The following is a 27930-nucleotide window of genomic DNA, read 5'->3' as shown; positions in this document are numbered from 1 at the left end:
AATTTGTGTGGTGCGCTATGCCCAATACCCTGAAAATGGTAATATTTAGAAAATTAACTTTCTAATGGCTGAAGAAGAATCCCACACACTGGGAGCACTTTCCTTGGAATGTTACTCTTGAGAGTAGGAAGTTTTCTAAAGACTAGAAGTAGTTCTTTCGCTTTAGGGGTTTTGTTGTTGTTGTTTATTCTTGTTCAGTATTAGGTTCTTATCCCAGGGTCTTGAGCATGGTGATTGCTCTGCCACTGACCACCTTCAAAAAACAAAGGGGATTTTGAAGTCAGTGCTCATTACAATCTTAAAAGCAGACAGAGAAAGTGCAGCCAAATTGTGTAAACATTTTAGTTAGGTAGCAGTTTGAAATCATTCATAGTCCATGACTCACTGAAGTAGCCGTGTGTGCTAATGGCAAAGCTGCCACTAAACACTCATCTTCCTGTGGGAACCCAAGGTACATAGTCATGCTCCATTTTGATGGGAGATATTGTCCCTGGAAGCCGGGGACAGTGTGTACAGAGTTTGCAGTTGATTTGTCATGTTTTCCAATGGAAATTCCCCTGGGCAGCATCCACTGGCTAATGCCTCTTTAAGAATGAGCACTTATTTAGAAATAATAATTGCTTTAAACTAAATCAGGGTTCCTGGAACTCCCTGTGTAAAGATCCATCCCTGGTGTCTCCATCTTTATTTAGGGACCTGTTCCCCTGCTCCATTCCTACTTGGACCCTGCAGTTACTATAATAAATGGCACAATGAAGAGAAGAACAAGTGTTTCAATGACAGTAATTTGCTCTTAAGAGCTTGTCGAGATAGCTAAATAAACTATTGAGGAAAATCATGCTTTAACCAAAAGGACAGATAAGTTTGATGTAGGATTAACAGCAGTGGCCACCTCTATGTAAACATAAGGACCACACAGTGCAGCGGCAAAAACATCTCCTGCAGGATGACCTAATTGAGGACTACCTGAGAGACCAAGAGTTGCTGACATAGACAAGGCCAGCCAATTGGAAACTGCTGTTGAGAAGAGATACTTTCTTGGGACCAATAGGGCAGGGATGGAGGGTGTTAAAGGAGCTTGCAGCAGCACTCAGATGAGCTTGCTGTGGGGTTTCTCACCTGCTTCCAGATCTGTGTCTTTGATTCCGAGCCATCTCACCTCCAACCCCCAAGGACAGGTAGGGTCAGGTGGTGAGCTGTCCAGGGCACAGGCAACAGTTTGAGAAAGAGACAAATTACCCATCAGTTTCTTTTCTTTTTTTAAAATATTTATTACTATACCCCTCCTTAGAAGTGGGAACAAAACACCCTTGGAAGGAGTTACAGAGACAAAGTTTGGAGCTGAGATGAAAGGATGGACCATGTAGAGACTGCCATATCCAGGGATCCACCCCATAATCAGCATCCAAACGCTGACACCATTGCATACACTAGCAAGATTTTATCAAAAGGACCCAGATGTAGCTGTCTCTTGTGAGACTATGCCGGGGCCTAGCAAACACAGAAGTGGATGCCCACAGTCAGCTAATGGATGGATCACAGGGCTCCCAATGGAGGAGCTAGAGAAAGAACCCAAGGAGCTAAAGGGATCTGCAACCCTATAGGTGGATCAACATTATGAACTAACCAGTACCCCGGAGCTCTTGACTCTAGCTGCATATGTATCAAAAGATGGCCTAGTCGGCCATCACTGGAAAGAGATGCCCATTGGACACACAAACTTTATATGCCCCAGAACAGGGGAACGCCAGGGCCAAAAAGGGGGAGTGGGCGGGTAGGGGAGTGGGGATGGGTGGGTATGGGGGACTTTTGGTATAGCATTGGAAATGTAAATGAGCTAAATACCTAATAAAAAATGGAAAGAAAAAAATATTTATTTATTTTATGTCTATGAGTACATAAGAGTCGCTCTCTTCAGACGCACCAGAGGAGGGCATCAGATCCCATTACAGGTGGTTGTGAGCCACCATGTGGTTGCTGGGAATTGAACTCTGGAAGAGCAGTCAGTGCTCTTAACCGCTGAGCCATCTCTCCAGCCCCACCCATCAGTTTCTTTATGTGAGACAGCATTGAATTTGCCTATAAAACACACAGCCCTCTCCTACGCTTTACACCTGTTTTTTTAGATTATTAATAATACACAAGTCAACATAAATAAGTAAACAGTCGCACTGTATGATTTAGGGACAGAAGTAAGAACACAGCTGAACATGTTTAATGCTGGCTTTGGTTGTAGAGTCAGGGATCAAACTCTGGGCTTTGGCAGAGCAGGCAGACACTACCACTGGCTTATATCCCCAGCTCCTGGTAGAATTAAAATTTTTTTATATGAGAATTTCATAATGCATATAATGTGTCTTCTTTTTATGAACTCATTCCAAATTTCCTCCCTTCCAATTTCTCCCCTAGCCTCCCATCCTGAGTCCCCCCAAACTTCGTGAGATCTTATCTCTAAACTGGATGAGTGCCTTCATTGAGGCCAGTGTGTAGCTGGGTGAAGGGCCATCTACTGGTGGCTTCTGGGGGCCCTGTGCATGCTTCCCTGCATTCATCTCTCTTTCATACCTCCTCAGCTAGATGTGGAGCTCTGCCAGTCCCTCCCCCCCCCCCCATCCCTGTTGGAAGTTGGTCTGGCTTGATCTTGTACAAGTCTTGTGCATGCAGGGAGTTACAGCCACTCTAAATTCCGATGTTCAGCTCCCTTGTTGTGTTTGGACGACACTGGTTCGCTACAGTTATCTACTCAGTCTAGTTCTTACCGTCTCTCCACCCCTTCTTCTGCGAAGATCCCTGAACCTTGGGGGCGGGGGGATGTGATATAAGTGTCACTCAATTTCATAAGTCTCTGTTCTCTGCATGTTGTCCATTTGAGTGTCTCTGTGTTGCTACTCAGCATCTACTGGAGAAATAGGCCTCTCTGATGGGGCTGAGAGATGCACTAATCTATGGGTATAAAAATAAGAACCTACAAGGACATTTATTATGTTTATTTAGCAGAACAATAGCTTCAGGGTCTTTCCTAGGGTCTATTGCTTGCCCAACCATGGGGTTCTTGGTTCTGAATGGTACCAGGCATGAATACTGTCTTGTGGAGTGAACCTTAATCCAATCAGAAGGTGCTTGCTCACTCCTCTAACACTCTCCTTACTCTTGAACCAGTGCGTGTACTTGTCAGCCCACACTCACTACTGTAGGTCCTAGGGCTCCAGGTGGGTAAGCCTGTTGAGTGTTAATCTGGCAGCTACGCAGCACTATGAAAGCTAAGCCAGAAGGAATGAAGCCTCCAGATAATCACCAGCTTGGCTTTTCACTGTTTTATGACTCAAGTATGTGATGTACCAGCAATAGAGAGTCTTGCCGTGAATTGCTTGACACAACTTTTAAAAATACTTTTACATTTACTTAGTTGAATTCTCGGGTACAGAGCTCACAGATAAGAAGAGCCAACTGCATATTAAAATAGTATTACTGCCTCTTGCCAAAGTTTTGCCTAGAAGACCCCTCCCCATCTTTTTTTTTTCTTCTTCCTGTAATGGTCATACATCTAAAACATATTTGAGATCTGTAGTTCTGGCCTCTTTGTAAGACACCAACCCTTAAAAATCATACACACACACACACACACACACACATATATATACATATATATATATATATATAGTTGTATATATTGTTCCTTACAGACTACTCATGCCTCCAAGTTGAATGTCTCACTTACCCACCACTTAATATGTAATCACAAAAGCTGACACTATCTTTCACTCTATTTCGAAACAAGACATCACTCAAAGGACAAGAAGATTCAAGGCGCAAAGTTGTGTGTATCAGTCAGGATAGACTATGTTGTGCTACAGTAAGAAGCAACACTCAAACCTCAGCGGCTTAGCACAGCATGACCGTGCTTTCTCAGCTACCAAGAGGAGCCCCGAGGGTCCAGTACATCTGTACTCCCATGTGCTGACCCAGCATGCCACGTTGTGCCAATCCTGAATCACCCAAAGTTGGCATGTCCTTGTACTGTGCTATGACTGGAATAAAATCCTGGTGAATTGTACCCTGAATCTTCCACAGTGGTAGAAATGACATTTGGCCATTCATAACTGTACTAGGCAGTGAAATTCAGTCTTCAGCAATGGAGTAGAGAATCGGGAATGCTTTGGTGACTAGTGATGGGCAAAGTCAGTCTGGGCTCAAAGAACAGGGAGGAGTCGTGGTTTTGTATCATCTCCCTCAGCTTTATGGTTTTTCTGAGAATATTAACAAGGCTATAAAGTACAAGTAAGCTGTGTATGCCGGCAAAGGCTCACTGGAATGGAAACGCGGGGGGCAGAGGCTACCATATTAAATCAGAAACACCTATCTCTTTAATATGATTTTCGAACACTATAAACGAAAAAGAGCAACTCCCTAAAAATTTAACAGCCCTAAAATTGGTTTTAAACAGAAGAAGTCTTCATAAAGTTTACCGTTGTTATCAGATCTGAGTCCCTGTTAGCCTGGTAAAGAATATCATCTTTTTTTTTCAGTGCTGTTAATGCTGGAGGGTTTATTCCACATTTGAATGTGGCAGAAAGCAAATGTCGTGAGTTCCAATAACTGGTCATGGTAGTGTATCAGGATGCCCACGATTATTCTCAGGTGGTAACTGACTTTCATTCACAGACCTATGTATAGGACCCTAGCTTTTATAGTCTTTCTTGGAGGAAAAGGCATGGTGGGGTGGTACCATGATCATCTGCCGTCTCCAAACAAACCACTTACCTTAGAACTCAGCGGGATTGCGCTAACCTGGGTTATTCCCACAAGAACAAATAAGTTTCCCCTTCCCTCAGCTGCCTTCTCTCTTCCTTCTTTCTGCTTTTCAATGCAGTTAATATTTTGCAGTTGTGCAGTGAGGTGGCACAAATTTTCATTTGGTAAATCCTGTTAAGCTCAGGCACCATAAAAGCGGTACTTTGGTACCCAGCTCTTAGCTCTCAGTTACCCAAATGTTCAACACCAAGACAGTATAGAGCGAATATTTAAACAAATATTGCATAAGTATAAATTTAATGTATTACAAGTGAGTAATAACCACAAAGAAGAGGTGAGGTAAGAAGGGATTAACCTAAGCTGGTGGTAAACAACATCTTAACTGGATGCTTTTTGGCCCAGGGCAGCAAGAGCTATTGTACTTCACTTTAGTTCCCATATTTCTCACAAAGGTGTCTCAACAATTTGGAAAGTACGTGATGGTTACAGTAAGGCCAAATAAGTAGAAATAGTGTCAGTAACAGGAGCAAAGTTTCTTGCTGTTCAAGAACAAAGTTCCAAACAAGGAAGAACATGTAACCTGTGGTATTATATTCAAACCAGGGGTACTAGAATAGACACTTAGTTTGTTATGTGCATGCACACAGGCTGAGAATATAGACATTGGATCAGTGCACATGAAAGCATTTGCCAGCTATATTTGCTTCTAGGGTCTGTCAGAGACAAAACTTGAGTCCTATCTAGCAAGTAGACCTTAGCTTTGGAACACCATTCCTGGTAGAGAAAGTACAGTTCTTTGAGCGAGCGATTAACTTCAGCCTTGCAGAAGGGGAAAACAAACAAATGAACTGAGAACACTGTGGAGAGCCAGAAAATGAGGAAGTGATAAAAAACCTATAGACCTTGCCAGAAGACAAGAACCCACTTAGATGGACACACAAAACAGCTTCAGCAGCAACATAATACTATTAGATTTTACCCTTTAGAATAAAATGTCCATAAGTCCATACTGATATACATTAAGAGTGGAATGAATAAATAAATAAGACTGCATACTTTGTTGCAAAAAATATTGTTAATGAATACAGACAGAAAAGATCATCATTAAGCAAACATATTGTAGTAGTAATTGTGATAAACAAGATCTATTGAGCAGCGTAAAAAAAAAATCTGAGCAGTGTCTTCTCCTTAGTTGGTAAAAGGATAACCTGTAACAGAGAGACTTTGCAGGCAACACTGTAACAAAGTACTGCAGTAAGCAGGCCTAGAAATAAGATACTCTTACCACAGCCCTGGACCTTGTACACTGGAGATACACTGCCATCCACTGGCCTGAAAGATAAGGAAAAGATACACTGTCATCCACTGGCCTGAAAGACAAGGAGCCAGAGAGCAGAGCAGACTCAGAGGTGAAGAAATGCAATGCAGAAACTCAAGAACTGGAGAGGAGACAGCTCCACTAGTGAGACAGCAGGCAGAGACTAGAGAGAGACTAAGGTTCAGTTGTTACTAATTCTCACAAGTTTGTCCTGGTTAGACCTGTGGATACAGGTGGCACGGCAAGAGTATATAATACATTAGCTCCAAATAAAAGCTTACAATTCAAATAGAATAAAACATACACGGTGACAAGACAAATCCCAAGTATATGAATAAAGGTAGTCTATTCCTGTCTTCTTTCTGTTGCAATTTCCACAGCGGAGCGACTTTCAAACAGCTGGCTGGATGTTCGTCATATTGAAAAGTACGTAAACCAAGGTAAAAGTGGAACAAGAGAATTGCTCTGGTCCTGGGCACAGAAAAACAAGACGATCGGCGACCTTTTAGAGGTTCTCCAGGACATGGGGCATCAACGAGCTATCCACTTAATCATCAACTATGGTAAGCATGTTCTCATATTGAGGCTCTCTATCCATCTGATGGGGACTTATCATCTCTAAATATTAGTAGTGTACTTCCCACAGACACTGGCCTGCCTTTCTATGGAGACCCTTCTGGCCTTGAACTCACAGATGTCTGCCTCCTACTCCTTCCTGAGTACTAGGATTAAAGACATGCCTCACTTCCCAGGTTGCTATAGGACTTTAACGTTTCATTCAGCAACTAAAACCATCAGCTTTTTGTCTAAAGCTCAGAATAAGAACCAAAATATTAAAATAAAATACATATAATGTTATTTTTATTTAGTATAATATTAAAAGCTAGCAACAACATTGGATCTCCCAGTTATAGACAATACAATAATTGGGTTTTCTCTGAATGTAAATGATACCTCCAGAATAAAGTTGTGATTCTCCTTTTTAGATCATGTCCTTTAATTATGCCTTACTTACCTGCCGTTCACTCAAGTTTATCCTTTCTGGGTTTTTTGTTTGTTGGTTGGTTTTTGGTTTTTGGTTTTTGCAGACAGGGTTTCTCTGTGTAGCCCTGGCTGTCCTGGAACTCACTTTGTAGACCAGGCTGACCTTGAACTCAGAAATCCTCCTGCCTCTGCCTCCTGAGTACTGGGATTAAAGGCGTGTGCCACTGTTTCTTTTCGTTCATGTTGCGTTCACACTGCAGTGCAGGTGTGCCAGTCAAGGATAATTTCTAGGACTTGGTTCTTTTGATTCTGCTGCACTCCATATTCCAGGATAGCTAGTATGTGAACCTATAGGATGATGATTCTCATGTCTTTACCTCCCTTCTACCTTCGTATAATCTTGGGGAGTGGGAGGCTTGTGCATCTGCTCAGTTTCAGGGACTTCCTAAACCATCTGAGTTGTTTACTTCCTGAATCTTTGTGTTGTTGTTTCATTTTGTTTTGTTCTTTCAAGACGTACAATTTGTTTTTCAAGACAGTGTCTCTCATTGATCTGGAGCTCAGGTATCAGGCAGGGTGAGGGCCTAACAAACACGAGAGATCAGCCTGTCTGCCCCCTCTGTGTTGGTCTTTATTGATGTCTACATTGCCTGGCTGTTTGTTTTGATTTTATTTTCATCGTGTGGATTCTGGAGATTGAATTTAGATCCTTACACTTGCAGAGGAAGCACCTCACCAGTTGTGTGATCTCCCAAACCAGTGTTTTCTTGTTTTAGTTTTTAAACATCTTCAATAACAGAAAATATACAGTTTTATGGGCTTCTCAGAGGAACCATTTTAAAGCTATCATTTTCTGACAATGAAATGTTACCTTTGTTTTCTTTTAACAACATACAGATAATGAAATTTAATGCTTTTATAGCTCCCAGACTTGAAATGTTGCATGTAGCAATACCTGTTTCAGGGTATGTTAGCTCTTTATCTAGTCTGGCTCTGCCGGCTAGAACTTTCAACGTAATAATGAGCAGTCATAGTCAGACCAAGCAGCCCTGCCCTGTTGTTGACCTTAAGCAAAAAACATTCTGTCTTTTACCATTAAGCATGACCTATGTTTTTTTCCCATAGATACCTTATATCAAATTGAGAAAACTCCCTGTTTCTAGAGTTCTGGGTTTCAATTTATTTTTCAAACTCTTGAGCTAAACCTGTGGTTTTGTATCCTTGATTCTATTGGTGTGACTGCTATATAACTTGACTTTCAGTGTTAAGCAAATCGTGGCTTTCTAGGATAGATCCCACTCAGTTGTGACATGTGGTGCTTTGCATCTTTGTGGGTTTGGTTTGTTGGTGTTTTGTTGAGGATTTTTGCACCTATACTTGTACAGGCTAGTGTCTGCACCCTCCTGTGTTTGGTACTGGTATCAAAATAACGATGGCCCATTGAATGATCCAGGATTTGTTCTGTCCTCTTCTGCATTTGAAGAGTCTGTGCATGGTTTGTGCTAAACTGTCAATTCGTGGCTGGTAGAATTAACCAATGCAGTCATCTGGACTGGACCTTCTCTCTGTGAGACATTAGAAAACACTATTCACTTTTTTTACTTATCACATGTCCATTCAGATTATCCTTTGAATTAATTTTAGTAGATAGAACCCTAGCAATCTGTTCTTATCATCTGAGTTATCTAATTTCATGTGCATTATATTTTCTTGATGTCACTGTATTCCTTTATAACACCAATGATTCAGTAAAACCATGAAATCAGTAGAGGTTGTTCTTCTTTGGTTTTAATTTTAATAATGTGTCTCTCTCCTTTCTTTTCTCCTTCCCTTCCTTCCTTTCCTCTCTTCCTCCCTCCTTCCTTCCCCTCCCCACTTCCTTCCCTCCCTTGCTTCTTCCTTTTCCCTCCCCACTTCCTGACCTCTCTCTCTCTCCTTCCTTTCCCCTCTTTACTTCCTTCCTTCTTCCCTTCTGTTTTCATCATATCCAAACTATTGCCAGTTTTGATTATCTTTTCAAAGCACTTCTTACTTTCCTATGAATCCCCCTTTTTGAAAATTCCCCTTTTCCACTCTGACCTGAATTCTTTCCATTTGCTTTTGTTTATTTTGCCATTAAAAAAAAAGTCTTTCCTTAAAGTGAAAGCATGTTACTGGTTTGAGCTATTTCTTCCACCTTAAGGTAGAACTCCACAGTTACAGTTTCCCCTCTCAGCCCTGCTCTGTGCTCCCTACCTTAAGTTTTTGTCCGTTTTTTTTTAATTATTGACTTATTGCAGATTATTTCCTAATTTACTCTCAACCATTGTCTTTACCTCATTAGTCATGATTTTTAGACTCATTAATCATGATTTTTTTACTGTTCCTATTTTTGTGAGTTTTTCCAATTTTCTCTTCACAGCTGGTTTCTACTTTAATTTCCCAGTGGTCAGGAAATGTACTTTGTATAATTCAAGTCTTCTAAGTATACTGAGGCTCATTTTATCATCCAACATGTGGCCTGTTTTGGAGAATGTTTGGTGTCCTCTGGAGGAGGACATGTGAGTTATGTGTTTGAAAAGAAAGTTCTATAGATATCAAATAGGTTCCGTTGGTTGATTTTTGGACAATATTTGAGGGTTTTGAAAGATTAATTGATGGTGTCTTGTTGCTAGTTTTGTAAACAAATAATTTGATAAATGCTAGAAAATAAGAGTAACTAGATCATAAAAACAAAAACATCCTTAAGGTTGAATCAAAATATTACCTAGAACAGCAAAGACAGAAGTATTTTAATCTTTCGTGAGACACAACACAGAGCATCTCACTTCTGACAGATTTCTACAAAGTAAAAATATAGCTTATATTTGGGAAGGGTTTGAGTATTGATGATTGATAGTGTGTGTGTGTGTGTGTTTGTACACACATAGTAATCTCTGATACTTTGTTGTGAAAAGAGTAAAAAAGCACAACATAATTAACTACCCAGGGAGTCCGGTCTCACAACCTCGACACTGAAATGCCTGCAGAGCCTGGTGAAAGCATGATGTTTGGCTTTCTGCTTTGTGTTTCAGGCTTTATTAGTCTTCATGACAACTAAGAATGCTTCAATGTAGCTCGTCGTATTATTAAGCGAAGACAGGTTTGACTGGGTACTTCAGCATCAGGAAACATTTCACAGGTGTGAATGTATCGATTCCAGTTGAATGAAGATGAACTCTAGACATGAGCATTACTAGTGTTATATTTATTTCCATGGCCTCAAGGCAAGCGAACCTTTGGGACGTAAACACTTTTATACCCAGCTCCCTTTGCTTCTCTTTCAGGAGTAAGCTGGACTCCTTCAGTGCAGACGCATCACGAGCTTCCATTCCCCAGCTTCCCACCTGAGGTGAAGCATGCGTGCAGAGAAAACGACCCTGGACCTCTGGTGCGCACACTTGCATAAAGATTGAAATTCTCTGGCGGGAAAGAGCTGGACATACAGGCAGCGTCTGAAAACTAGAAACGCTTTACCTCTCGCTTTGTCTGTGTTTAGTTGCAGTCTGTAAATGCTCAAGGAGTGAGGGGTTTTTGCTGCCAGGATCCAGCAGAGCTGAGGCATAGAATTAAGATGCGGGAGTGTGTGGAGGGGGGGGGGAATTACATACTCTTCTCACCTTAGCTTGTTATTACCCTTTCCTGTGTGATATTTTATGGAATTGCTAGCTTTTATCACAACAGATCACCAGTGGCCACTGTTTAGAAAGCGTAACAATCCACTTAAAACTGGCAGTGATGGCATTGGTACTCTGCTGTTCTCAGTGGGCATGGAAGCCATGTCTGTAAGGAAGTGAATACTATTGAACAAAGTGAGATAACTTAGATTTCCTCCAGCTTTTTTCTAAACTCCACTCTGCTCTGATGCAGTGTAGAGTCTCATGGGGAGCTATCGATTTCTGTTGAGCTCTGCTCTTTCCAGGCTTATAAAATGGAATTACTTATTATATATTTCTTCTCTCAGGAACCAGCCAATGTCACAGTGGATAATGTTCTTGTTCCTGAACATAATGAAAAAGGTAAGGAAAAAAAGGGAAACAATTAAAAAGCAATTACATCACAATTAATTAAATCACACATTCATATATGTGACTTTGCAGGGGGAAGTAATGATTTAACTGAACTGTTTCTATTCCAAATTTATTATAACATTTTCTTAGGTATGAAATAATCTTTTAAAATTTGATGGACACTTATAGTTGTGGTAGATGACATATTGTAATATAAGAATCCATTGGCTGAAGTCTTTATAAAACACAATACTAGTGTATTAATTAAAGGAAAATAAGAAGTGAGTTTGCCTCAGGGAACCTCTGAAACAGAAAAAAAGGAGGAGGAAGAGGAGGAAGTAGAGGAAGAGGAAGAAGTGGAGGAGGAAGAGTGGGGGAAGAGGAGAAGAACATATCATCACCACCACCACCATCGTCATTATCCATTGGCACTAATGAATACCATGGAGGAATTTCACATCCAGGGACTTTGTTACGAAAGTTTGCAGGTTTTGTGTGCCATAAGAAAATACTGAAAAACCTGTATTGAGTTTTACATAGCCTCAGAAATTTTCATAGATGCACAGACCTTTTGAGATGATTATAACGTAATGCTGAAGGTCACTGTGAAAAGCTGTTTGTATTTTAGATTAGCTTCTGTACTTTATTAATAGGGAAAATGACTTAGTTCCACCTACGAGTCATTCTGATAAAATTTAAAAATTACTTAAGGCCAATTGCCTAAGCATTTGCCCCAAGCCCCAAGCCTGCAGATTCTCTGGTTACGGGAGAGTTAGGACATCAGCTGAGGTTTTCAGTCTTTAGCCCTGATCTATAAATGAAACCATAAATGTCCTTAAAGGATGTTTATTGAGATATAGTTAAAATTAAGCTCTGCTTTACCTATGGTTTTTATCTTTTATTTCTATCCTGCGTAGTTCTGTGTGTAGAACCTCTGAGATGCTCAGCCAGCTCTCTGCAACCCAGTCCTGGCTCTAGGCCCTCCCATCTTCTTAAATCTGCATCTGGTTATCTTTAAATGTCTTCACCCAGCCTCCTTTGGGTGATCTGTTCAGAGGTGAAGTGTCTTCATTTACTCTGAGGAAATCAGCTAAGTGGGGGATGGAGAGATGGCTCAGCGGTCAGGAGCACTGACTGCTCTTCCGAAGGTCCTGAGTTCAAATCCCAGCAACCACATGGTGGCTCACAACCATCCGTAATGAGATCTGATGCCCTCTTCTGGTGTATTTGAAGACAGCTACAGTGTACTTACATATAATAGATAAATAAATCTTTCAAAAAAATCAGCTAAGTGACAGTCAGAGGCTTTGGCACCTCAAAAGCTTCTCAATCAGTAAAGTTTGGAGGGGGGGGGCACTGTTTAACTGCCCCAAGAGTTCCAGTCGGTCAAAAGTAAGGCATTGCTTGACCTAAGGACAGACAGGTCCCCAGAATCATGGCCTCGGCTGAGCTTCTTTGGTTAACCTCATTGGAGATAAAAATCAGGCTGCTGTTCAAATATCTAAAAAGCCCCCTGATGTATTGAAGGATGAGAGCCGGAGGCACTGAAACACACAGAGGACACATGGTGGGCCTCACTGAGGGCTCCTGGGCCTTGCCTCAGACCTTCCACTCTAATGTACTTTCACCTTCTTGTAACAGTGACATTGACTCTTGGAAGAGACGGCTCATTGTCTTTCTTTTTCTCTCTCAAGGAACACTGCAGAAAACCCCTATCAGCTTCCAGAGTATCCTAGAAGGAACCAAACATTTCCACAAAGACTTCCTGATTGGAGAAGGGGAGATATTCGAAGTATACAGAGTGGACATTCGAAACCAAGCATATGCTGTTAAATTGTTTAAACAGGTAAGGAAAGAATCACGATAGCCACCCATTCCTCTTGGTTACTATTATTTCATACTAAAAGGTGCCACTTTTAAAAATCAACATTGATAGGAGAAATATTGGGAAATCGAATTTCACAAATGAAAATGAGATACAAGACCTTGGGATGGGGGTGGCTGAGAAGTGACCAAGACACGACTGCCTGTCTTAAAGGGATGTGGTGTGTAAGATCAAAGTCTCTCCCATCCTTAGATGTATTGCCTGAGAAAGTCTTTTCTAAAAGCCGTTCATGGCCCCAGGAACGTTAATGGAGATCAGCTAGAGCCAGTAGTGGTGGTACATTCCCTTAATCTCCACACTAGGAAGGCAGAGGGAGGTAGATCTCTGTGAGTTCAAAACCAGCCTGGTCTACAAAGAATTGTCTAGGCAAGCTAAGGCTATGCAGTGTGACCTCAAACGAATCAGAACACCAAGAAGATCAGAATGTGCATAGTAGCTGCTTAGTGCCAGTTGTGTCTTCCCTCAGCATAGCCTCATAGTCCTGCTACAGGTGAGGCCTCTCAGCCATGCTACAGATGAAGTCTCATAGTCGTGTTATAGCTGAGGCCTTGCAGCCACGATACCGGTGAGCATGGAGCCCAGGTGAACAGATGATCCCTCATCGGTGCTCAGGAAGGTGAGGAGCAAGGAGCTTCTAGTAGGACCAAGTTAGGCTTCCATCATGGTGACAGATACCTGAGAGAGTCAACTTGAAGTAGGAAAGGACTGTTTTAGCTACAGTTGAAGGGGCTGAGTCCATCATCAATTGGTGACACTGTGCTATGGCAGGTGATGAGACAGACAAGACATTATGGTAGAACTTGGTAGAGTCCAGCCACTCAGCCCATGATGGCTAAGAAACAGGGAGGGTTGGACCAGGGCATATTCTTATAGAGTACTGCCCCAGCGCTTTAACCAACTTTTAAAAACATATACATATACACTTAGATGTGCACGTACTCATAATGTACACATATATGTATACCTATCTATCGGGAGAATATGGTTATTTTTGTGCTTATGTGTGATGAGTGTGTGATGTGTGTATATATAGGTATGTGTGTGAGTGATATGTATGTGCATGTATGAGTGTGTGTGATATGTGTATATATACGTGTGTGTGTGATGTGTACGTATATATATGTGAGTATGTGTGTCTATGTGTGTGTATATGATGTAGGTGTGATGCATGTGTCTGTGTGTTCTACAGCTGGAACAACAGAAGTTGTGAGCCTCCCTTTTGCAGGAAATATTAAAAAATGACCCACCAGCTCCCTGTGCTCCTGTTTCTCACGTCCAGCTAACTCCCCGGTGGGGCCAGACCGTGCTTCAGTGCTCCCACTGCTGGCAACTCTCTCTAGCTACCCCCTGCAGAATCTGGCTCTCTTGTCCCTGGTCTGTGGTTCCTCTCGGCCATTGGCAGTCCCACATTCCAGTAACTAAGTAAATCAAAACTCTTAAAGCTTATAGTTAACCAATCAGATTTATGTATCAATAAAATCACAATTTGCCAGATGCTAATACAATAATTTCAGAGCCAATTGATGATAGAAGCTTTATCCCAATTATTCTAACCTTATGATATCATAGCTACCTGTGACTGGTTAAGATCATGCTGGTTCACGTCCACCTCTATTCTCCTTTCTCTCCTCTCTGCTACACTGTCGTCTCTTAACTCTTAGCTCCGCCTCCCTTTTCCCTGACCAATCACGGGCCTCTTGGTGCTCTAATGTAATTGGACAGGGAAAATCCGGCAACACCTCCCAATAGATATAGAAATTGGAAACGGAACTCAGGACCGTGTGCTCCGAACGCTCCTAACGCTCCTAACGGCTGCTCTGCCTCTGCAGCTCTCTCTTTCCTTCTTTTAACTCCAAGCCTATAATGTCCCCATTAGTGTGCCTCCATGAAGGGATTAGTGCACACACGACGTCTGGGCCCTCAGGTTCTAAGTCCTTCCCAAATGGCCCATTTATGAACCTTGGTGCATCGTGAACCAAGACTCCAACACACGAGCCTTCCTAGGGGATACTTGGTACCTAAATCATCCTGAAGCCACGAGTAGTAGCGAGAGCAGATGATGAGAGCCAGTAGAGCTAATCACAGTCATGCAAGAGTCAGATGCATAAAAGAAGTGCCCTTCATTTTCACACCATTAGTCGGCAATCAAGAACTGCTTATTAAACTCCTGTGGAGTGGACCCGCTTCTGTTCTCAGGAGTTCATGGTCTTTGAGGGCAAATACCCAGCTCAGTAAAAGATGAAACGACTGAGCCACAAGTACTTTAACAGAGGCTTGTACAAAAGGCCCCAGGAGTATATGACACGTAGCATCTCTGCACACTAAAGAGGGGACAATCTAGCAGCCAGAAGAGTACTCAGCATACAGCACCCTTTCAATAAACATTCCCCAGGAGCAAATTCAAAAGTGGATGGAAGAAGCTGACCTTTCCTCTGGGTTGAGACAGTGCGTAGGATTTTGGTGAGCAGTGAAGGAACGGAAGCCCACGTGCTAGAGAAACAGACGCAGGACTCCACTTGTGGGTAGCGATTCATTTGGTGGCATATGGGGGGGTGGGAAGGAAACACAGACAATAATACAGAAGAGAGAAGCCTGATGAAGCAGGGGAGTGAAAGGTTTGGATCTGTGTTTAAAATACAACTTTGGTTAGAGCGTAGACGGTGGAGGAGACGTTAGCAGGAGACTTGGCAAAAGACTGGAAGAAGAAAGCCTAGCTAGAGGTTTATCTCTGGTGTCAAGAAAACAGGACTTAAGCTGGTACTCCTGGCTATGCTTGTGATAGACTCACCCTGGAAACTTTCAGGCGGAGGAGGGGCAGCATAGCATCTGGTTAACTCAGATTGGTGACTGGGGTGCCAGGTATAAGCATTTGTAAAATGTCTTTAGGTGGCAGACATCAATATTAAAAACTCTTGAGAATATAATACAGTTACATCATTCCCCACTCCCCTTTCCTCTCTTCAAACCCTCTCATGGACCCTATCTTTCAAATGCATGACTCTTTAATTGTTGTTACACACACACACACACACACATATTACACATATACGTATATATGTTATAAAATATATTATCTATAAGATATCCTATGTCTGTAATATATAGATATGCATTATAAAATATATACATATACATATATATATATATATCCTAAATTCATAATTACACCCAGTTTAGTCTGTATAATGTTACTCGTAAGTATGTTTTCAGGGCTAACCATTTATTATTGGATAACCAACTGATGCCCACTTTCCTAGGGAAGAGCAACTCTCAGCATCCTTTGATTGCCTGTGGTTCTTTGTTGGGTTGAGGCCTCTTGGGCTCCCACCCAGGAACGTCTATTGTTCTTTTCCTTGGCAGTCATATTGGTGAGAATTTATGGGTGTAGCTTCTGGCATTTCTAGGAGGCACAGTCTCACAGCAAACTCCCTGATGCTCTGGCTCCTATAATATTTTCATCTCCTCTTCCACCATGTTCCCTGAGCATTAATTGTTTTGTAGGTGTATCTAGTGGAACTGCATTTTGATGGCTTGTGTTCTTTGGTAATGGTCTCCATCTGTTGGAAAAAGAAGTGTCCTTGGTGAGGGGTGAGGATTTCACTTAACTGAGACTACAAGGACAAATATTTAGGATGTAGTCAGGGATTATACTGGTTTGGGAAAGTTGTGGTTGTAGGTTTTCCTTTAAGAGACACAACTTTACTAGCCCTGGGCACTTGGCTGGGTTTCTAGTATCAGCCATGATTTCCTGTTCAACAGATCTTAAGTTCAACTAGAGAGTTGTTGGTTACCACCAAGGTATGTGTGCCACTATTTCACTCTTGGGGTTATCATGTGATGCTAGTCATTGTTGAAACAATGACTCAACAATGTCATTTGTAAAAAATTTTTAACATGTAACTGGTCTTAAGAACTGTTACTTAAAGCTAAGACAAAGTCACCAGGGAAGGTGAGAAGGAAACAATGGAATGGATCTGTCTTAGTTTGGGTTTTACTGCTGTGAACAGGCACCATGACCAAGGCAACTCTTATAAGAACAACATTTAATTAGGGCTGGCTCACAGGTTCAGAGGTTCAGTCCATTATCATCAAGCAGGGCAGCATCCAGGCAGGCATGGTGCAGGAGGAGCTGAGGGTTCTACATCTTGTCCTGGAGGCAAACAGGAGAAAACTCTTCCAGGCAGCTAGGACAAGGGTATTAAAGCCTATGCCCACAGTGACACAACCGCTCCCTCTTCTCTCTTCTCCTTCCCTCCCCTCTCCTCCCCTCTCCTCTCTCCTTCCCTCCCCTTCCTGTCTGTCCTCTCCCCTCCCTTTCCTTTTCTCCCCTTCTTTTCTTTCCTTTTTCTCCACTCCATTTTACCCCCAACTCAAGATGATGCAAATTTCGGAAAACCCCTTAATGAAGTAACCGAATACTTCTCTAAAGGAATGCAATTTGAAACACTGGGACAATGCCTTTATTCCCATTTCTCAAATAGCCGAGGTGGGGAATGCCAATGTGCTTCACTCACCTGGACATCATCTTCCAGCTGCTGCTCTGGGTGGGGCAGGTCTGAACAGCAGCCCAGCAGGAGGCTCAGTGCTGCTCTGCAGTTCAAGCCACCCAGAGGAAGGCTTTCCATTCGTAAACCACTTTCAAGTACAAGGTTTGCAGAGACACAAACAGGAGCCTCTTTCTTTACCAGATTTAAAACAAAACACTGGACAAACTGTGAGTGACAAAGGATTAGAGACAGCCAGTGCAAGGGAGGGAGGGGCCTCTTCTTCCCGGAGAGAGACTTTGCAAGACAAAGGCGGCGAAGAAATAGTTCTGGGAAATGATTAGTGAGCTAGGCTTTTTATTTTTAATTCAACCTGGACAGCGGTGCCCAGAATTCTCCTTGGGTTTCAATGAGCGCTAAACCCTTCATTTTCTAACACATTGTAAATGAGGACCTTATAACTAGGTCCTCGTAGCATCTTAATTTAACAGTTTAATGGTGAACAAGGAACTTGAGATCCAAGATCATGCAGTGATACAACATTGAACGCACCTAGGATGTGTCCTCTACTGCGAAGTTCTCAGTATAACCTTGTTGAGGTTATTAATTTATTCAATATCTGTGTGCCTAGATCTAGGCTAGATTATTATTATTATTATTATTATTAGTAGTAGTAGTAGTAGTAGTAGTAGCAGTAATTATTATTATACAGGGTCTTACTGTGTGTGTAGACCCAGGCAGTCCTCAAACTCACAGAAACATACCTGCCTCCTGAACGGTGAGATTAAAGCCCCATGCCATTTGTCTAGATTTGAATCTTTATAGTAGGAAGTTACAACTTCCTTGCATAGTAGGCACACATCTTTTCAGAATTAATGCAAAAACCAATTCGAATGGATGTGTGTGCAAATGAGCCGACTCTTGAGTGCTAAGATGGTGGTAGTTTTTGCAGAACACGGGTAGAATAACATTTTTTTCCTGTGAGATCAGTGAATAGTTTCTATGGATGTGGTATTTTCTGTGAATGCACAATATTTTTGAATTTCCGTCAATGTGAAACTGGTGAGTTTGAATATGGCAATCACAATGTGGCAAATTTCAGGGGAACGTTCTACTGAAGAGTAATGGTTGTAAGTCTTGTTTAGGAGTTTAAAACATTTTTGAAAATCCGATGAATGCTAAGGATTCCTGGGGGCTGGGATGGGGTTACAGGGGTGGGGCTCAACTCTACATCAAAAAAGGGAAACTCGTCCTAGACAAAGATTCCCAGAAGTAGAGAGCCATCTCTTACATTGTTTCCTTTTTCTTTCTTCTGTGACATTTAGGAGAAAAAAATGCAACTAAAGAAGCACTGGAAGAGATTTTTATCAGAACTGGAAGTTCTACTCCTGTGAGTGTACTTGGTTCATCTTGGGGTCTTAGAGCACAGGAATTGGCATGGCTAGCATTTAATTAGCGTGGGTTGGATGTTAGAACATTAAATACAGTTTTGACATCTGCTTTGGTGTTCTCCTTAAAGTGCATTTTAAAATGTATTTTGGGATGGAACAGAATCCGTGATATACTTGGACATATTGAAACAAGAAAATGTCACAAGAAGTTAGGTGAAATCCTGTGTGACTAACATGGCCGAATGGTAATTCTTAGCATCAGAACACTTCCCCTCCCTCAGAGAAGTCTCAGTTGAGACAGCGGTTTCATCGGAGTGGTTCTCTTCAGAAAGTTTTAGACAAAGAAATCCAAGGCTTTTGATGTGCATATGATTTTCCTGGGAATTCATTCATGGTCTGGGAGTCCTGGGAGACAAATTTAGATGGCTTCAGTTTTATATAAATTCATAAGTACAGCTGTGCAGCCTCCCTCACGGAGGGACTCTAACCCTGTGAAGTTCATCGCCCTTCACAAAGGAATTCTTTTTCCTAGTGCTTTTGATATGTGATGTACGGGTGGAGAGGGAAGTAGGGAGAGCAGACATTATACAGTATCCAGTCCCTTTCATAGCCAGTACCAGAGACTAGAATATTAGACACTAATATTAATAGCTAATCAAACTCTCAATCCAGAAATTGTAGTAATAGATTTTTTTTTTGCATTCAAGTTTTACTTGTTTATGAAGGTAAGATTCAGACATTTCAAAATCTGAGATGCCCAAAAGGGTAAACTTAGAGGAGTGTTTTCCCTCACTACCTAGCTGATTTTTTTCCAAAGGCAACCTTATTGCCAGCTTTTAAAAACATATTCTTGGAGGTGTGCTATGAGTGTGCAAGAACATTTGGGCGCAGCTACTCATACACCCTGAACCGGTGCACCGGTGCGCCTTATATTCCGGGATCTTTGACACAGAGTGGTGCAGAGGAAGCTCCGTCCCCCCTCACCCCCCCCCCCAGCCAGTTGAGCTCGATTAGCCCTGGAAATCAAAGGAGAGACAGCTGTCCCAGCTAGATCACCCTCACACCCACGGTTTGGTTTCTTAGTTTCCTCCTTTCTCAGTTTTCTCCTTTGCAGCAACAGGTAGCACACTGTTTGCCTTGCTGTTCTGTGTGTCGCTGACCTGCCTTCTATTGAGAGGCTTAAATAATCTTTCTTGACTCAAGAATGCAGTAACACCCGTGCTATCTTAAAAGAAAGAAAAAAAAAATCATTGCCAAGGCCAGCGTTGAAGACATTTTAGGACCTTAAGGCGTCAGATCTTTTGTTTACGTTTGTGATGTGTCAATCAAGTTAATTTTTACATGTGGTGAGAAACAAATCCTCTTTCCCTTCATCTTTCCATACTATCAGTCACTGAAGAGATGTTTCTTTCCTCTTGTGTATTTCTTACCTCCTAGTCACGGTTTTAGTTGAGGGTGTACTTAGGGCTTGGTTGTTTCTGAACCCTCTGTTCTGAGGCACTGACCTGGAAGGGCTGCTTTCTGCCAATGCCCACCGATTTGATTACTACAGCCTTTCGATGTTGCTTTGAGAAAGGGTTCTGCTCGCTCACCTTCTGCTCGTTCTGTAATTGTGTCAACTGTACATGTGTACATAAGAAGAGTATATTTGTGTTTGCAGGAAGTTCACTATAAAAGAAGCAAATAATAGACCTTTACAAGTAGAACATTCCTTACAGCTTCATCGATTTTAATGTTCTCAAACATGTCCAAAACACAGTAGGCATTCAGAATATTAAACTGAATTTGAAAAACACAACATAAACCCCATTTGTCTCCATTTAAGGACCAGGCCTAATTTTGAAAAGAAAGCCCTAAGGCACCAGCTCCAGGAACAGACCATAAATAAGATCATAAAACTCTCTCCCAAAGAACAGCCTGGGGATAACCACAGAAATGGAGAAATAGCTTATCTCAGAATGGGCCCTCTGTGCTCAGCAGCCTTATCTCATTCTACAGTTGCACACTCATAACACAGGAATGCAGACTGCTGACCACCTGTGACCCTCTAGAACCCACCAATGAAATTTTAGATTACCCAATCCTTCTAGAGAGTTCACCCCATTCTCTACAAGAAGGCCTGTGCACCTCTGTCTGGGGTCCCCATTTCAAAGAATAGTTGTTTCTGCAGAATAAATGCTCTTTGTTTTTGCATAGTGTCTGGGTCTGGGGGTCTTCAGCGATTTTTACAAACTCACAGTATTGGGAAATTCACATTTTGTGGCTGTGACAAGACACATGATTAAAAAACAACAAAACAAAACAAAACAAAACAAAACAAAAAACAACGACTTAAGAGGCTGAAGGTTTGTTTTCGCTTGTGGTTTGAGAGGACAGCGCATCATGGCAAGAAGTCACTGTGGTGGGATTGCAAGGTAACTGGTCTCATTGAGTCCAGTCTGGAAGCACAGAGAGATGGACTCTTGGGCTCAGCTTGCCCTGTGCTTTCGATTCCTTTCGGGACCATCAGTCCATCAGACGGTGCTGACCGAAAGCTGTGCTTTTCTGAAGCTACAGTGAAGAGTGACGATTAGGGGATTCTAGCCAGCAAACAGCTCCGGCAGGCCTTGCCCTGTTCCCCTATTCCCTCCGTCTTGCTAAAAACCATTATGTTCGGTTCCTGAGGCTAGCCATCATGGCCTAGTTCCTTATTTGCCCACTTTCTCCTCTAAGGCTAACTACCAAGGTCCAGCTATCAAAAGCTCCCTTGGGCTGCCCTAATTAGCCTGTCCAATCAAAATTAAATGCCTCAGCCTAACATGAGGTTTCTCCTTTTGCCCTTATAAACTGCCATTTACCTTTGGGCCACAGTCTATCCTCTGTCTATTCAGGGGCAGTCCTTCCCACCCCCACCCCCCAGACAAATACCCCTGTTCCCTCTCCCTGTTTCCTTCCCCTTCTCCCTCGTCCTCTATCTCCTGTCTTTGTCTCTTATTCCCTGCCTTCTGTCCCTTTGGGAAAAATAAATTTCCTTTGTTCTGAGAACTTGGTCTTGGGGCTTCTTGTCCCTTCCACTATCATGCCTGGACTATACTGACCTTCATATAACAATGACATCTAAGGAGTAGAATTTATTTGGGCTAGATGGTTAATAACTGATTAGGACAGGAGCCTAAGATATATATAGATATGTGTGTGTGTATATATATATATATATATATATATATATATATATATATATATATATATATATAGTACACTAGAAATCTGAAATCTAAAATCAGTGTCATATTTTTATAGATGAAGACGCTATTATGTGGATTGTAGATAGTAATCCAAGCTTTGTAAAGGCATAATTGTCCCTTGCCTGTATGTAACTGGGCCTTAGCCCAGCACCCTATGTAGTAATGATCCAGCAATGGATGGATGAAGACAGTCTTCTCTAGTCCTGTGTTTTCGTGATTTTCCTTGCATTGCACACTTAATCAGATGGGTTTCCATTGCACAACCATTATTTGTGTAACAAATAAAGATGTGACACAGTTTCATATCAATAAGTGAATATTGAATTGTGGCTTTTATATGAATGTTTGGTATGACATTTTCAGTATCCCAAGGCTCAAGAAACCGATGCTTCCTTAAATTTTCTGCCTTGTATTTTAATATATATATTGATTTACATGCTGACAGTTGATTAGAAAGGGTGGCACTAGTGCTTGTCTGAACACCCAAGGAAATTACTTGTCTCTCAGCCAAACTTAGTTACGTTAGATCTGGTCTAACGTGGAGAATCTGATGGTTTAAAACTTTGTTTCAAGGTTCCGTCACCCCCACATACTAGAGCTGGCTGCATATTTCACGGAGACTGAGAAACTTTGTCTGGTTTATCCCTATATGAGCAACGGGACGCTTTTCGACAGATTACAGTGCACAGTAAGTCGTGGGTACCAGTCCCTTGGGTCCTTTGGCTGTTGACACTGGAGGAAGCTGAAGGGCGAGATCTGAGCATGCGCATTGGGAGTGGGCGGGGTATATTCAGCAATGGTTCCCAGGGAAGCGAAGGACCTCCCAGGAGATTGATTTCTTACCCTTAGAAGGCGGCTTGAACACATGGGTTCCTGGGTTCTGGGTAATATTAACACATATGTACAGTGAGTTTATACCCACTACCCTCAGCTTCCTTGGCATGTGGTACTCAGATGGGCATAGGGTTAGTGCGTTACGCATGCTAAGCAAGGATTCTACCGCTAAGCTGTAACCCCAGGGCACTGGCCACAGTTTGACTAAACTAATGTTAAAAATTGTTGGGTATTTCCCTAGAGCCGTGGTTCTCAACCTTCCTTCCCAATGCTTTGACCCTTTAACACAGTTCCTCATGTTGCGGTGTTCCCCCAACCATAAAATTATTTTCGTTGTTACTTCATAACTGTACTTTCGCTACTGCTATGAATTGTAATGTAAATATCTGATATATGTTATATTTGATATGTGAACCCTATGGGACTGGCAGCCTGCAGGTTGAGAACCACTGCCCTTGAGCTGTAGAGGAAAACCCATTTGGAATTAAAAATAGGTGGTAGCAAACTGAAATGTTGCTTCGCCTCTCCTTCCGCAGTGCCATCTACAGCGGTGGCTGTTGTGTTTTATAAAAAGATAGAGAAGAGAAGCCAGGGATATGTTTGGTGGAGACGTGATATGATGTGGGGGAAGGGGGCGCCTCTGCGGGCCCATGCTGAGACATCCCTTCCCCCTGAAGTACCAGCCACAGATGGCTTAGTATGGAATAGAGTCTATTTAGGGCATGGGGGGGGGGGGGGCTGAGGGAGTAGTAGAGACAGAAGGGGGGTGGGGAGTAGAAGCTGGCCATGAGCACGTGGAGAGAGAATGAGAAGGGGAATGGGGTGGGGAGAGGGTAAGGGGCAAGAGCAAGAGGAGAAGAGAACAAGAGTGAGAGGGGGCAAGCAGCCCCTTTTATAGTAAGGCACATTTGGCTGTTGCCAGGCAACTGTGGGGCGGAGCCTAGACAAAATGCCCACAGTGGCTACAGAACCATATGCCTGCATAGGGAATATATAGGTAATTTGCACTAAGGAAATACAACTAAGCCGACTTGTGTTTTTCTTTAGAATGGCACAACCCCGCTTTCCTGGCACGTTCGAATCAGCGTATTGATAGGAATAGCCAAAGCCATCCAATACTTGCACAACACTCAGCCGTGCGCCGTCATCTGTGGCAACGTTTCCAGGTAAATGACCTGAGAGCTCTGGGTTCCACCTAAATCCCTGTCAGCCCTGCAGGTGAGTGTTCTTTTCGGCCAGGCCTCTTCCTAGAATACTTAGGAGTGCAATAAACCCTCTCACCTACGTACTGAAAGTCTCACTTTTTTTTTTTTTCTCAACAAAAATGTGTTCCCCAGATTTCTAGAAATCACATTTACATCTCAAAGGGGAGACTGAGAGTACCTTTATGAACTACTAATGAATAATTATGTGTATTTTATTAATTGTACTGGATAGCCAGATGTGCAATGGAACCTATACTGACCTCCTCGCCCTATCTCTTAAGTTTGAGGTTTTTTTAAAAAAAGATTTATTTATTTATTTTATGTATATGAGTACACTGTCGATCTCCTCAGACACACCAGGGCATCAGATCCCATTATAGATAGTTGTGAGCCACCATGTAGTTGCTGGGAATTGAACTCAGGACCTCTGGAAGAGCATTCAGGGCTCTTAACCACTGAGCCATCTCTCCAGCCCTCTTAAGCTCAAGTTTAACAAAAAGAGACACAATGTATGTATATGGGGATTCCCAGAGTACAATAGCAGTGAATCAAAATCTTTGGTCCTTGACTCAGTAGAGTCTTACTTGTTACAATGAGGCTGCCTCCTCTACCCTCTGGGCCTTTCTCCTTGTCATTCTGTGAGAAGCCAGCATGGATCCAGCAATCCCTGATCCAATGCCACATACACACATTCCGAGTTGACTCCTGCAGTAAAATCCCCTGATGATTTCCTCCTTGTGTCCTTATGTTGAGCTCATCCAGAAGGCCCAGGTCTCACCTTTCCTGTGCCAGGGGCAGCTGTGTTTGCAGGCCGCGCCTCTCCCAGACCATTTCCTAGTACCGTGAAGGTTTTTAGCGCACCTTTAACATGAGCCGAAGGAGTGGATGGCTCACTTTTTCTGGAGAAATAAACATGAAAGAAGAGGTCTGTAGATTTCTCCTTAATCCTGGGGCAGCTAGGAAAACGGCCCAGAGATGCCTGTTCCTGCTGTAGTGTGGAACTTCTGCAGTTGTCAGAGGTTTCCCAGAGTCTGAGCAGAATCAAAGGGCTCCTCACAGGACCTGGATAGAGTGGACAGTGATGGTCCCAGGGGTCAGGGGGCTCACCAGTGGGGTCCATTCCATGTGGCTGAGAATGCACCCCCCACACCTAAAATCATGTCTCTTCCCCCCAGATTATAATCACTAATGAGTACAGTAACTATACAAATATTTGCTCTATTTACTGAAGGAGAGCAGTGTTGGAGTCTTGCCTGCGCCTTCTTCCTCTGGCTTAAAGTGAGCACTGGTTTATTTTAAATCTCACATGGTGACGCATTAATATTTGGTTCCCTTTGTGTGGCTCAGTTCATCACTTAGTTCCCTTTCTTGAAAGCAGCGTTTGCAGAACAGACAGAAGAGTATTTCTCAATAGGGGAGAGAAACAAGGGCATCCATAAACTGAGGCAGAGGAAGCATCAGGCCAGGGAGCGCAACAGATGGAGGCGCACCCACTTCCTAAGGCTTCTTCCAGGTAACACTAGGGAAGGAGACTAGGAAGCATCTATCCAGCGCCTCGTCCATCCCGTGAGACAGTCGGGACAATTTAATGAGGCTCGGTCAGGATGAAGTAAAAAGAAGGCTAGAGATACAGCTTAGGCATGAAGTACTTTCCTAGCATATGTGGGGCTGTGTGCTCCACTTCTAGTACAGATAAAAATAATAGGAACCATCGCCCGGCGTGGTGGCACACGCCTTTGATCCCAGCACTTGGGAAGCAGAGGCAGGCAGATTTCTGAGTTCGAGGCCAGCCTGGTCTATAGAGTGAGTTCCAGGACAGCCAGTGCTATACAGAGAAACCCTGTTTTGAAAAACCAAATTAATTAATTAAATTAAAGGAACCAAACACATGGGTAAAGGAGGGAGGAGGGGCTGTTGGGGTACTGGCGCTATCGCGGCTCTAACTGATGTCATGGAAAAGCCTCTGAAGCCGCGGTGGCTTTTCAAAGACACCAACAAATAGGGCAGGGCATGCCAGGACTTGCGCTGTGTCCCGTCCTGGAGCAGGGCTGTAACCTGAGGGCAGCATCTCCCTTCTTCCGTGCTCAGTACCAGATGGGGACTCGGTTATGTTCGTGTCTCCAGCTAGGTAGGGAGCAAGAGCTAGCCTGGGAATGGGGCAGCAATGATGGGAGCACAGAAGAGTCAGTCCCAGAGAGTTCTGAAAGAGGAGAACCGAAACCATTCACCTGGGTTCTCCTACCTCCCAACTCAGGGTTCCCCGATGTTTAAATCAGGAAGACCTGAGGGACCAGAGCTTCCTTTTAAGCTGCGACCCTGGGGGACAGCACAGCCTCTGTCTTTGTCTCTTAAAAAAGTCCAAATAGACCAATAACTTCGTTTCTTAAGGTTAAATGGCATATAGTGTCTCAGTGCCAAGGAGAGCACACACTCAGCAAATGCTACCTCCTGTACTTGGTCCAGAGGTGTTGGCAGTGGCAGAGGCTGAGATGGGAGGGACAGTGAGTGTTCATGCTCACCACTCCTCCACACACTTCCAGGGTCAGCAGACAAGCTCTGCCTTTGAAAGAGTTGCTTGTGTCTTAGTGAGTGCAGGTGGAACACGTTGGGAGTCAAGTTCTTACTTGATCAAAATCTGTTGTGTGCAAAGTTTAATGGAGACCACAGTAGGCCAAACATAGAAAATATGTCACATTAACACATACCCAGTGATGTGTTTATAAAAAGATAAAGAGAGGGGGGATATGTTCTATGGAGGTGTAGTCAGGTATGGGGGGAAAGGGGTGCGGGGGGGGGGTCATGCTGAGGCATCCTTTCCTCCTGAGGGACCAGTTTATTCAGGGCATGGGGAGGGGAGTGAACAGGGTAGTAGAGGCAGGGGGCGGGGAGGGGAAGGGGCTGGGAGGGAGGGAAGGAGCGGAAGGGAGGGGGAAGGAGGAGAGGGGAGGGGAGGGGAGGGGAGGAGAGGAGAGGGGAGGAACAGAATAAAGGCCAGCCATTAGCATGTGGAGAGAGGGGATGAGAGGGCAGAGGGAGAGCAAGAGCAAGAGAGTGAGGAGGGGGGCAAGCAGCCCCTTTTATAGTGGGTCAAGCCTACCTGGCTGTTGCCAGGTAACTGTATGGAGGAGCTTAGAGAGAGTGCTAACACCCAGTGTGTGCCTGGGCTGAGTTGGAGCTAAAGAAGCCCAAGCCAAGTCCTAGAGGAAGTATGGGTTTTTTTGTTTTTTTTTAAAGATTTATTTATTAGTTTATTTATTTATTAATTATATGTAAGTACACTGTAGCTGTCTTCAGACACTCCAGAAGAGGGAGTCAGATCTCGTTAAGGATGGTTGTGATCCACCATGTGGTTGCTGGGATTTGAACTCCAGACCTTAGGAAGAGCAGTCAGGTGGTCTTACCCACTGAGCCATCTCGCTAGCCCTATGGGGTTTTGTTGTTGTTTTGTTTTAACACAAAGTAATTGAAAGTAGCAGGGAGAATACTCCTGGTGGAGGCAGTAAATTTGTTCAAGGGGGTCAAAGCAAAGAACTGCCTCACATACAGCAGAAGCCAAGGAAGGGAGGAAGGAAGGGAGGGAGGGAGGGAGGGAGGGAGGGAGGGAGGGAAAAAGGTTGGCTTGTTGGCTGGAGAACAGATGGAATTTGGAAATAAAGTAAATTGAGGTGACAAAGACAGAACGTGATGGTCAAGGGGTTGACGGGGCTTAAGCGGTGACTAGGTTAGAGAACTAGGTTTGATAAGTAAACTCAAAGGAGAGACTCAAGCTTGTCTTGAGGACAAGTAGGAGTAGAAAGATTCGTAGTTTCCAAGACAATAGCCCAG

At 43.0% G+C, this 27930-nt stretch overlaps 1 protein-coding gene and 1 long non-coding RNA gene across 8 annotated transcripts in view; one reads left to right on the top strand and one right to left on the bottom strand.

Moving 5' to 3' along the window:
- Irak3 (interleukin-1 receptor-associated kinase 3) overlaps positions 1 to 27930 on the top strand; it is a 60483-nt gene that overhangs the window by 12972 nt on the left and 19581 nt on the right. For 2 of the 5 annotated variants that reach the window (NM_001359184.1, NM_028679.4), the window contains exons 2-8: positions 6451 to 6633; positions 10360 to 10463; positions 11037 to 11091; positions 12777 to 12928; positions 18777 to 18841; positions 22640 to 22754; positions 23948 to 24066. In NM_001359184.1, the coding sequence (NP_001346113.1) occupies positions 6594 to 6633; positions 10360 to 10463; positions 11037 to 11091; positions 12777 to 12928; positions 18777 to 18841; positions 22640 to 22754; positions 23948 to 24066 (650 nt within the window). In that variant the 5' untranslated portion in view covers positions 6451 to 6593. Of the gene's footprint in view, positions 1 to 6450; positions 6634 to 10359; positions 10464 to 11036; positions 11092 to 12776; positions 12929 to 13371; positions 13584 to 14740; positions 15486 to 18776; positions 18842 to 22639; positions 22755 to 23947; positions 24119 to 27930 lie in introns of those variants that run through there. The other 3 variants (NR_152856.1, XM_006514228.4, XM_006514227.4) reach the window with 3 other exon arrangements.
- Positions 98 to 14678, bottom strand: Gm34545. Of its 3 annotated transcripts, none has more exons than XR_001779654.2 (4): positions 14541 to 14678; positions 6038 to 6084; positions 1120 to 1196; positions 98 to 253 (listed from the first exon to the last, which is right to left on the bottom strand). It is a non-coding gene; the product is annotated as a predicted gene, 34545 (long non-coding RNA). The 3 variants fall into 3 exon arrangements; XR_872116.2 differs by lacking the exon at positions 14541 to 14678 and adding an exon at positions 6375 to 6456; XR_380868.3 differs by lacking the exon at positions 14541 to 14678 and having other exon boundaries at positions 6038 to 6456.

Source organism: Mus musculus, chromosome 10, assembly GCF_000001635.26.
Source record: "Mus musculus strain C57BL/6J chromosome 10, GRCm38.p6 C57BL/6J".
Taxonomy (NCBI): Eukaryota; Metazoa; Chordata; class Mammalia; order Rodentia; family Muridae; genus Mus; species Mus musculus.
This window is presented reverse-complemented; position numbering and strand designations above follow the sequence as displayed.